The following is a 13,606-nucleotide window of genomic DNA, read 5'->3' on the forward strand; positions in this document are numbered from 1 at the left end:
TATTCAATTATTTATGAAGTGTTTAAGCAGAAATAAATAATTTTAAATAATAATTGTTGTTGAATATTAATTAAATAATAATTAATATAATTAAAATATATTTTTAGAATGATTTCTAAAGTAAATTTTGATATGTCACCAGAAACCAACAATGTTAGTCAAATTCAACAACAAAATGGTAATTGTAATATGGAGAATATATCGAATAAAAATAACAAGAAACAACTTTGTGGCGGTGATAAACAGGCAATTGAAAAAATGTTAGAATTTGGAAGACAATTATATTCCCAATCGATACATTTGCGACAACAACACGGAAAAAATGAAAGCAATAAAAAGATGCTTCAAGATGCATTCAGCCTTCTAGCTTATGCAAATCCATGGAATTCACCAGTTGGTTGGCAACTTGATCCTCAACAAAGGGAAACTGTTTGTGCAAGACTTAATTCTGCCATTCTTGGTAAGCGAATCATTGTAATTTGTTGATTATATTGTATTTATTTGAATATTCTATATATACAACATAGAAGGGCAAAATAACATAAAAGAGATTATAGGATAAAATAAAATTATGAGATTATTTGCAAAATTATTGCTTACATTTATTTAATTATCGTTTTCATGATAATATCATTTTTTTAAAAATCATTTATATTTTATCAATATATTATAATTTTTAAAATGAAATTAGAAACATAATTAAAAATATTTAATCAAAAATATAATTATTAATTAAATTTAAAAAAAAATATCAAATGATTTATTTATTTTTTTACCTTTATGATAGCAATACTGACATATTGAAATTTTATAAAATAGCAATTATTTATGTATTTGAGTAAAAAAGTAAAATTATATTTAAATAAATAATTCTAAAATTTTTATATTAATCTAATTTAATATTAAGTCATATTTTTATTTTTAATTAATCAATTTTTTAATAATTTTCTAGTTCAAATTATAATAAATTTTCTGTGATAAAATGGAATTTCTTACTTAGATCTTAATAATTATTTATTTTATTAAATGAAGTTATTTTATTGAATTATTCAATCATTCTTCTTATCTATATATCTTATCTATTATTTTTTAATCTCTTTAGTTTAATATTTTTGTAATTTGTAATTTTTATTATTTTAATCATATATGGAAATTATTTGATGATTCTATTTCTAATTTTTCAGTTTTTTTAAAAAAATTATATAATTTCAAAAAGAAATTATAAAATTATTTGATTATTTACAATTACTCTAAAAAATTATTTGATTATTTACAATTTTAAATTTTTATTAATAATAATCAATTTCTATTAATCAATTTACAATCAATTTTTTAAATTTATATTGTATTCTATAATTTTTAATTTATATTTAAATATTATTATATAATTTATATTAATTATTTTATTAAATTATTTTTCTACATGTTTTGTAATCTATAAATAGTATTTTATAGTGATAATTTAACTATTTTATTAGAATATTCTATTTTTATTAATATATTATTTTATTATAATTTATTTTTTTGTTTGATTATCTTTTATTCGTTTCTTTTATTCGTTAATTTATTTTACAATGACTAGAAAAATTGTAAAAAAAATATTTTATTTAATATAAAATACATTAAATATATAATCAATTTCGTTTTTTTTTTGAAATTATATAATTTTTTAAAAATGAAGAATGATGATTTTTCACGAATTCATTGAAATAATTTTGCTATTACATTTAATTTACAGTTAAACATTAAAAAATATTTCGACTAAAAATGTTGCAAAAAGAATTATAATCTTGCAATATAAATAATATGTGAATAATATTAGTATCATTTTTTCATATTTTTTTATAATATATCTTTATCTTATATATAATAAATTTTAAAGAATTTCAATTAAACTAATAATTTTTATATTAAAAGTAGATTAATATTTTTCACAAATAACAAATTATTGAAATACTCTAATTAAGAAAAAAACAAAAATATATTGTTTAATTATTTAATTTTTATTTTTAAAAATACTTTAATATTATTCAAAACAAGAGAAGATATTTTTCAAGTTGTCTATTTTATTTGTGTTTTGTAGTTTATATAACTATAAATCTTTATTACTAAAAATATATATTTATTAACATTTTAAAGAATGCTAACATATATATCTATATTTAAATATAATTATGATTTAATTTATAAAATTTATTATTTCAAAATATATAGTGAATTTTATAATGAATATATTAATAATAACTTCTGAAAATACAAAATTTTTACAAAAAATCTTTATAAAAATCTTTCATCTATATTTATTTACATCCATACTATTTTTAAGAAAAAATATATATTATTTTTATTATTTTATATCACTTCTTATTTAAATAATATAATTTTATAATTGAAAAACATTCGATATTTTATAATATGGAAAATCATATACTTTTAGAATCGAGTAATTTACCTCGACGACCACCTTTGGAAGTGGCTGCATCTCATGCAAGAGAACTGGTACGATTGATGTCTCATGCTGGTCTTGGGGCATGCGGTTTTGCGGTCGTAGACAATATCATTCAATATTGACGATGCCTACCCCTGCTGCCACGTCTGCTTCTTCTGCCGGCTCGAGTTTGGTTAGTAATTCTCTTATGCGTATATTACGCATCGATTAGGAGAAACTGGGGATAGTTGATACGCACATTATCATATGTTATAGAAATTGCCTTATAACATAACTGCGGTTTGTAGTGTTAGTTCTATATGACCGAAGAAAAAAAGAAAAAGAAACAAAAATTCTACGTCATTTTTAAAATAATAAAATCAATATCTTTGTAATAAGATCATATATTACAAATAAATATTTAATTTTATTTATTTTATTTTTGTTCATAATAAAATATTTGTTCTCTGTAAATTGAATAAGCATTTTGATTTTCGATCATTGATCTGATTTTGATCATTTCAAAAATCAGTTCTTTTCATTGTTTTTATCTTATTTTATTTTATTTTATTTTCATTTTTATTCTGTTATATTTTCTAATTAAATTGATTCTCTAATTTCTGTAATGATTTTTGCAAATAATTTGTGACACTTTATTGAACATGATGTGTTGTTTGTTTTATTACAATTTTCTTTTGTAATTAAGGCATGGTTTTCATACGAACATTAAAAAGAAAAAGAAGAAAACGAATGTTATATTCATTTTCTAACATATCATAGCATTATATTGTAAAATAAAAAAAATAGATGTATTTCATGTAACAGTTTCAATTCCTCACAAAATAATGCAAATGTTAAAAAATAGATATTACGTTTTTTAATGATCGTATGATCCTAAACTAAAATATTGAAATATTATTGATATTATTACTATTGCTGATTAAATTGATTCGAATGATAATCTACTATGTTTTGTTTCTTGAAGTTTTGTAATGAAATTTTTGAATGACAATAATAAATTTATGTTTAAATTGTTATAATTGATATTGTTATTATTATATGTATATGAAAAGAAGCTGATTAAAATTATAAATCATGTAATTTTTATCATATGTGATGATTTGTGAAAATTGCTAAACAATTAATATTTTTGATGTATCAATTATCCCTAAATTCTTAAGATTTTTTGTATATTTCTATATTTTTTATTCCCGATATAGATAATGACTCATTTAATCATCCACATAAATTATGACCATTTACATCCATCATGTAATGAGAATGAAAGAGTGCATGACTTTTTAGTAGAGTCTATGACTCATTATATAATCTAGTTTTTAATTCTTTTAATATAATTGTTACATATATTTGATTTTATATATATTTTTCTAAAATTATATGAGGTTTTAAAATACAATATTGTCTTATTAAATCTTTTAATACCTTATTTTATGCATTAGAAAAATCAAAACTGCATTTTTTTTTAATTTTCTATATTCATAAGTGCTGCAATTAGAAATTAAAATAAATATGAAATTTTTTTACATAAATTAGAGTTTTATCTTTATACCTGCGATAATAATGCAATACAATATAAATATAATATAAATATAATTTTGTAATTAAATATTTTATGAAATTTTTTTCTCTTGAAGGAATTGTATCAATTAATAAATTTTAATTGTGAGAAATTTTTAATTCGTATAAATAAAATTATTGCAATATTGAATATTAAAGAATAAATTTTGAAATATTATGTTTGTGTATATTTTCAAAATTATATATTTTTACCTATTTTCTGATATTTTATTTACAGTATGTTAACTAATTATAAGAAATTGTGAATGCTTTTTTCAAAATTTTATTTACAATTTATTATATAATTTTTTATTAACTTTTATAATATTTTTAATAATTTTTACAATAATTTTTATTCATTATATAAAAGATAGTTTAAAATATATTTTAACGATTAAGTTTTAAATTTTATTAGTTTTAATTTTATCTTTAATTTCATTTTTTAATTTGATATAATCATTACATTTATTTACATCTAACTTTTCTAAATGATTAGAGAGAAATTAATTTAAATAGATTAAAACAATTTTTTTTTATGAATTACCAATTAATTAAAATATTCAAATTATTCATATTAATTATTGTTTGGATTAAAAATAGTAAATTTTAAGATTTTGATTTTGCTTTTTTTATTGTGTTATATTTTGTCATATTAATGAAAATAAAATAATTTTTTTGTTACAAAAAATACGAAATCATTATTATATATCTATATATTAGAAATTAAAATTATATTTTTTTTAATTTTATGTAAAAAAAAAACAAAAGGAAAAAAATATAACAAATACTTTAATATGTTATCGTAAATAACATGTAATAACTCTCTTTATAAATATTTATATTTAAATATTAAAATAAAAATAATATTAATAAATATTAATAAATTTAATTTTAATAAATATTAATAAAATAAAATCATTTCTAACAAAATTTTAATAAATAAATATGAATTTATGAAAATCAATGATCTCTAGATTAGATCTTTTTATATACAATAATATAATAAAATATATAATGATATTATTAATAATATGACTAATAATGTTATTATAATTATAATAATATAATTTATTATTATAATAATAGATTATATCACATATTAAAGAAAAGAAAAGAATAATTTTTACTTAATTAATATAAATATTTATATTATATTAATATAATATAAATTAATATAATTATGTTATTATAATTAATATAAATATTTTTTGAAAAAATATGATTTTTTGTTTTAAATTATAATATGAATACAGATGAATGAATATTTATATGAATGAAATTTTCAAAAATTTTCATTGTTATTTATTTAATTTATATTGAAAGTATTATTAACGTAATAATGCTTTATTGTCAATGTTTATATTAACCATAGTTTTTTATAGATATTTTCCATAAAATTTCATAAAAATGTTTTTTCATTAATATTTTTTATATTAATATTAAAGATATTATTTGTATATATATGTAATATTTTTTTTATATATAATATTATAGTATATATTTTATATATAATAAATTGGTAGCTAAAAACAAATTATTTTAGTATTGATATCTTATATTATAGTAAATCAGTTTCTATATTTAATTTTTCTAAATGTTTAATAGTTTAATCAACTTTCCAGATTTAATACCCAGATTAAAGATGACAAAATATCCAAAAAAATTTAGCTTTTTAATAATAGTTGATTATTGAAATTATTTGATGACATTAAAAAAATCTATTATTAATGTGAGAAAATTCGGAATTTTTAGACGTTTTCAACAATTTTGAAGTATGAGTAATAAAAAGGTTATATTATTATAAATGGAAATCATTTTACAATATTTTTAACAATTTGATTAAATAAATTTTATGAAAGTTTCTATATTATTTGATCTATTCATATTTTAAAAATTTTTGGATTTATGTTTACATTATTTTTTTCCAATATTGAAATTTGGCTATATTTTTTTGAAAATTGAAAGTTATTATTTTATTATTCATTTGAAGATTAATTATTATATAGTATTTAAATAAATAATATTATTTTTTTTAAATTAAAAATATTTGTTTAAAAATATTTTAAAGTATTAATTCTAAAAGCTAAAAGAAAAAATTATATAAAAATTAATAATGAAAATATCAATAATAAAATATTTGTTTAAAAATATTTTAAAGGATCTAACTCTAAAAGCTAAAAAAAAAAATTATATAAAAATTAATAATGAAAATATCAATAATAAATATTTGTTTAAAAATATTTTAAAGGATCAATTCTAAAAGCTAAAAGAAAAAATTATATAAAAATTAATAATGAAAATATCAATAAAGGTTTATTTATTAAGTTACAAACAATTTAAGTTCTTGTTATATAAATTAAAATGTAAATAGATTTAGTTTCTTTATTAAGTCGCATCGTGCTGTCTTATTTTTGCTCTATTTTGTTTTATCTAACATAATTATATAATATATATATATATATTATTTTATATCTAATAAATAAAAATCTATATAATAAATAAAATTCTTAACTGATATTTTTAATAATAACTTGTAGAATTATTTATATTTGTTTTGATCTCTAAACTTTTTAAAAATATCTCACGAATATATTAATATATGAATGCAAAATTTATCACAAATCGTTGTTTTTTTTATATTTTTTGTTTATACATGTTTTTATTTATTTATTTATTAAATTACTATTTATTTATTAAATTTATATATATACTACTTATTTATTAAATTACTATTATTAATTTATTATTTATTTATTTATTAAAAAATTATTGTATTGGTCAATCTTTCATATTAATTTTTAAATTTTAAAAAAGATAAAAATATGATTGCAAATATAAATTTTAATATTTTATATTTCTATGATAAAGTTACAAGTAAAATTTAATATTCTAAAGTAAAAAAATCGGATTATTAACCATTAATGGGTTCCTCAAAAGACAAATTAATCAATTTTAATTTTTGTATATTTTTCAATATCATCATTACTTGAATGTATAGTTAATTTAGAAAAAAATTATTTATTTAATTTTATTAAATTTGATACTATGTATGACTCATACAATAAATTTCAAATTATATTAAAAAATAATAAATTTCTGTAATCTGTAATTTTTTTTCTACTTTTCAATTCATAAATTTAAACAATATAGTTTATTTAGTTTTAATTAAATTTATTTTAATATTTTTTATAATATTATAAAAAAAATATTTTTATTCAACATAGAGTATAATAATCTTATTTTAATTGTTTTCTTAAATTTTAAAAATGATTTATTAAATTTTTACATTTAATCTCTATCAAATTATTTTAAGTAAAATAATTAAATTATTAAAAAATCTAAATCATATTTGCAAAGTTTACATTTACATTTACAAGTCATCTTCAAATTCATTCTTTAATAAATTAACTCAACTCCTCTTGATATAAAAATATATTAAAATTAGTTTTCAATATTTGATTTTTAATTATAATTATTATTATTAATTAAAATTTTATTTGATATTGAATCATATAAATAATATGATGATATGAAATAATAAAAAATAATTTGACATTTACCTGGAATTGTTCTAATAATATCAAATATTTTTAATATAATGGAAATTATATGGTTTATCATATTAAATACATTTCTTATAATTATATTCTAATATAAAATTTATATCCAATAATTTATATTATTATATTATATTTATAAATTATATATATATTTTATATTTATAAAAATTTGAATATAATTTCAAATCATATCAAAAATACATATATTTACATTATTATTATTTTTCGTTTTAGGATGTGGAGACGGAACGTGGAGCAGATTATATTTTTGCAGCAACAACTTCGCGACATCGCGTGCCTCTTCAGCTAGAGTTTAGCAATTGGCTCTCTAGCTCTTACATTGATATACAAGTATAATATAATACACATATACAAGACCTACCAAAAGTACTCGATGTTACAGCAAAAAGAATGAAAATAAGAATGATTGTTAACTTCAATGATTATTCAAGGATCATTGTATAGACGTAATTTCAGTTTTCTAAAGCCAAAATATGAAAACTGATATATAATGAATTGAAGTATCAGAAAAATCGATCTTAAAGATCATGAATGATGATAGGAGAAGAATAATAAATAATAAAAAGAGTCAAAGAATTAGATGGCGTTGATAGTTAAGAAACTTAAGAATAATATAAATACACTTTTGAAGTTGGAAGTGAGATTTTTTCGACTATAAGATGATTCTGAAGGCATTGATAATTGAAGATAAAGGAAACTTAGTGATGAAAATGCGAATAAACTTGAGAAGGATATCTACACCTGCCAAGACGACCCTTTTCTCGTTTTCTCTTTTTAGCCCTGTAATTCATCATCATTTTGATATTTTTCCTTCGTTCTCATAATTGATCGCCATCAAGTATCCGAGTTGTTTTTTGCAATGGGATGTGCTTTTATATTTTCGCCTAATTTATGATCATTAGACAGTGAGAATCTCCAGGTGGGTTTCTAACCTCATTCATTTGATTTTCTTTATTTTGACATTTTATTTCAGTTTTATGTCGTTTGATATCATATTTGTTACTCCTGTACTATTCGATTAAATTTAATTTTCTAAAATTTTAGACTAAATCTTTATTATATTAGTTACGTCATTTATAAATGTTTGATTGAAATATTAATTAAAAAATTTTAATTTCATTTAATATTCACAAATATTGTATTTCTAAATGAATTTTATTCTCAATGCATTGCCCCATTGTTCATTCTATTATTTTTATTAATATTTGACTTTTTTTTTTTATGAAATTTTTAATATTGTATCTTTTGCATAATTGTTGACGACAAATTAGCATTCCTTTTTTATCAAGAAAGTTTAACGAGAAAAGAGCTTCGTCAACATAAATACGATTAATTAATTCTTCATCGATTATTCTGATAGCCTTTTTATCGTATTATCAACGAGTCGATTTTTGTATCAATTGCTAGCTTTTAATGAAAATAAAAAATATGTAAAAAAAAGGAGAAAAGAAGAAAGAAAACATAAAAGTCATATATAAAGAATAATATACAAATAAAAAAAGAATATTCTTTGATTATCTTTTCATTATCATAAATTAAGATTAGAAATGGTATGAGAATCATATTTTCGGTTTGATGACCGTTTTATTTTTGTTTAATTTTCATAACAAGGAAGAAACTAATGTGTGAAGAAGCAATAATCCAAAACTTTAAATCATTTTCTTTTCCTTTTTTTATTCATTTTTTCTCTTCTTTAATCGCCTTATAAATATTTATTAATAGTTCCAAATTGTAATGACCGATTAATGATCGTTAAGTATTTTCGTTTCGATTTTACTCGTCTTAGGTTCGATTGGATAAATAAAAGAAAAGGAGCAAGAAAAAAATTATGTATTAGTGATATGTACCATGTGATTACAAGAGATAACTTTATAAAAAAGAAAAATAAAAATAACGAAGAAAAGTATATTAAACTGTCGAGCAAAATCAATAAAAAAAAGAAAATAAAAATGAAGAAATATATGATCCTGAATGATTGTAAGTATTGAAAACTATGGCAGTTATACAGTGAAAATTAATAAAAGTTGTATAATTACATAGAACGTTGTAAAATATGCGGTGTTTTATATATTTCTTTTTAACAGTTAATTTAATTAAAATATTTCGTATTAAAATATTAAAAAATATCAGTAATTCAATATTTTAACAAAAATTATTTTTGAATAAAAAAGAATGATTTCAGCATTTGATAGCATTTTCAAAACAATTGTTTAATTGTATAAAAATAAAATTTAATTTAAAATCAATAAGTCATTTTAAATTTAAGTTTGCGAAAAATTGTTGAAAATTTTTATACTTAACATGTTAAAACTTAGATCTAAATTAAAATGGTTGTTCTCTCGAATGTATAGGTTGTATACTTAAATCAATTAGCATAATTCAATAAAGATAACATTTTATAATAAAAATTACATAAAATTTTTTAATTTATCATTTCTTAATTCAATTTATATTTTTTAATATTGAAACAAAATTAATTAATTTATTTAATTCTAATTTGATAAAATTAGAATTGTATTAAAATTTGTTTTAACATTGCAAAAAGGGAAACAAAAGAAACACATAAGGACTTCATTTAAATCAATAATAAATTTTAATAACTATTAATAAGTGAACGAAAGAAAGATCTTTGGCTATGAAAAGAGGGAACGATTGTAAAAGTCTATATAATATATAATAAAAAAGAAAAAAAGAGTAATAGAAAATGGAATAAGAAAGATATAACAAAATATAACAAAATATAATATATTAACAATTACGATGAAGATTCAAAAGGAACATTCAATTAAATTGAAAAACTGAAGAAAAAAATTAAATAAATCAATTATTAACTATCAAATAAATAAATAAATAAATATATATATATAAATATACATATATACATACATATATATATATATATATATATATGTATTGTGAAACAATCTTGTATTCTATCATAAGTAATTGTTTTTTATATGCGACATAGTATATTATATTATTATGTAATACATGATACATATGTACATGTATACATATGTATGCATACATGCAAAAATATATAAACATGTATATGTGTATAAATAAAAAAAAAGAAAAAAACGAAAGAACTAATATCGTATGAATTAATAATGAACGCGTGAGATTTCAAAAAAAAATTTTGTTATTCAATTTTATATGTGTGTGTATACATATGTATAGAATACACTATTTTTTGTGTATTGTATACATGTGCGTGCATATTCATATCGTTCTACATGCATGTACACAGTCATGAGGAACGATTAAAAGAACGAGTGATCTCGAGAATGAAAGAAAGCAAGAAAGAAAGAAAAAATGAGAATCTGACTGAGTTTATTGATTCGGAATGATTGCTAAAAGAATAAAAAATATAATTTATCGATTTTTAGCGTTAAACATTTTCTGTACTATAGATAGAGCGAGTATCTTGCGAATAATACAGTATGATTTGACATTATTTATTGAATTTTATTTTTGTCATTCATTGCAATAGAAACCCTGTATTTTTTTTATCTAAAGTTATTTTTACGTATAATATAATAGAATTATTTTTATCATTATTTTATCATAGTAGAAATTTTATGATCATCTTTCTATTTTTTAAAGTATAAAAAATATCAATTTATATGAAAATGATATTATTATTTTTTCTTTTTATAACAATAATATTTTATATTAACTCCGAATCAATATTAATAGAATAATAACATTATTTTATTAAGAATTGACTGATTTTTATTATAATTAATATAATTTACTTTTGACGTTAAGTGTGTCTTTATCGTATTAATTATTTGAAAGTAAATATTTTCTTTGAAAGTAAATATATATATATATATGCATTTCATTTAGTAAAAAAAATATGAATGTATAAATAATATTTACATTAATTTTTACAATATTTAAATTAAAAATTTTATTAATTTTTATTATTTTTATTTTTATATTAATTTTTTTTATTTTATTATTATAATTGAAGATTTCTATATTACCCATTATATATTTTATCTAATTGATATGATCAATATTCGTTTATACCGATATAGTTGAATTATCATATGTTGGTCATAATTATGTTTTCTAAACAGCTATTTATAGTTAAGGGAATCATTAATTTTTTATCTCTGTTTTGTATCTATCTAAAAGTTATACGTTTTTAAAAATGTATATTATTAATATATACAAGTTTGAACATAATACAACGAATCAGCAATTATAAATGAGATTTATAATAATGATAATATAGATACAAAAATATAAAATAGACATAATTACAAACTAATTATAAGATTTCTTATAAAATAATATATAATGCATTTTTTATCCTATGATACGAAGACTATACAGTTGCTTTATCATTTTAATGTCACTCCCAATATTATCGATTCAACGCAGAATAAGACTGCAATATTCATAGTGGTTAGAATTAAAATTACTTTTTAATATGAAATTATAAATAAAATTTAAAATAAATTGTCTTGTAAGCAAAGTGTAAAATTTCTTATAAAATGTATATATTCTTGTATTTAGAAATTATTATAAAACAGTTGGCTGAAACAATGATTTTATGTAAAAAATATTTTTTTTAATTTTTTTGATACTTATCTCGAATTTAATATATTATAATTGCAAAAATAAGTTTCTAACTTTTAAAAATATGATTTTTTCTTATTACATACAATCACTTAAGGATTCTTTATAAATATATATATATTTATCTATTAAGACAAAAAATTAATTTTATTAATCAAAAATTGAATACATTATTAAATAAAATATTTTTAATATTTTTAATATAATTTAATATTATAATAATCAAATATTTAAAATAATTGAAATTTATATGATATTATATACAAGTGGTTATGTATAACTATGTTTTATTTTGTGGATTAATTTATTTTACTTTATTTTTTATTTTAATTAAATAAATTTTGTAATATCAAAGCTTTAAAGTTGTAGAAAATTATTTCCTTTCCTTTTCGAAATATTTATAAAAAAATTACTATTATTATAAAATTTTATCTATACATTGTTATAATCTACATGTATAATCATCAATGTACATATATATATATATATATATATATATATACATCTATATATAAATCTTTTAACACGAGTATGATATTACTTATCCATTCTTTGTAGATTATAATGGATGGATTAAATCTGAAAACCGAATTTGAGATCTATGGAAAACAAAAATAAAATGTAAAATAACCTTGGATTGAAATTATAATTATAACACATAATATTAAAAATTATATTAACATTTATTATAATTTCGGTTATTTTATTTGAAATAATTAATAGGAATAATTATTTATTGTGAATAATTATAAAAATTACAAATTATATTTTTTAAATCCTTGAATTATAACATTATATTTATAAATATAAATATTATAAATATTTATATAATTATTGTAATTTAAATATAGAAATATTTCAAAAATTTCAATCTAAAACTATAAGACATCATATCAATTTTATAAATGGATTATATCAAGAGCTGAGCATTGAAACAAAAGAGAAATTGCAAATTTCATTACCAAGTATATCAATAAATTAGAAATTTATCCAAATTCTCAAACAACAATTTTCCTATACAATTGCTCATAAATAAGAAGATTTAAAAGACAACATAGCAGATGTTCCAAATTATTTCTCAAACAACTATAGTTTTCAAAATAAGGAATAAGTATACAAAATATAAAAAAGCATATGCCGTTCTAACCAAGAAAATAATACACAATATATGTATTTATAATTTTCTGCAAAAAAGATTGATTACAAATAAATTAAAATATAAAGAAAAGTTGATTATTGATAAAATATATAGCCAAATATATTTTGAAGAAATGAATTTTGATGTTATTATTAAAATTTAAGATATATATATATATAATATAGATAATTTAAGATATATATATATGTAATGGTACTTGCATAAGCAATACTTTAGAATTAGTCTCTATCAATTATCTACAATAAAAATAATATGCGATTGTTAATT

The 13,606-nt window shown here is 17.6% G+C and overlaps 1 protein-coding gene across 3 annotated transcripts in view; it reads left to right on the forward strand.

Moving 5' to 3' along the window:
* The window catches only part of LOC108001962 (ran-binding protein 9), a 35,569-nt gene extending 24,525 nt beyond the window's left edge, over positions 1–11,044 (forward strand). The window contains exons 6-9 of one of the 3 annotated variants that reach the window (XR_009831219.1): positions 143–460; positions 2,438–2,621; positions 7,801–8,506; positions 9,374–11,044. Coding sequence is in view for 1 of the 3 variants with exons in the window: in XM_062079770.1 (XP_061935754.1) it covers positions 143–460; positions 2,438–2,571 (452 nt within the window). In the remaining 2 variants the exon portion in view is untranslated. Of the gene's footprint in view, positions 1–142; positions 461–2,437; positions 3,846–7,800 lie in introns of those variants that run through there. The other 2 variants (XR_009831218.1, XM_062079770.1) reach the window with 2 other exon arrangements.
* Positions 11,045–13,606: the final 2,562 nt, after the last annotated feature.

Source organism: Apis cerana, linkage group LG9 (genome assembly GCF_029169275.1).
Source record: "Apis cerana isolate GH-2021 linkage group LG9, AcerK_1.0, whole genome shotgun sequence".
Lineage (NCBI taxonomy): Eukaryota > Metazoa > Arthropoda > Insecta > Hymenoptera > Apidae > Apis > Apis cerana.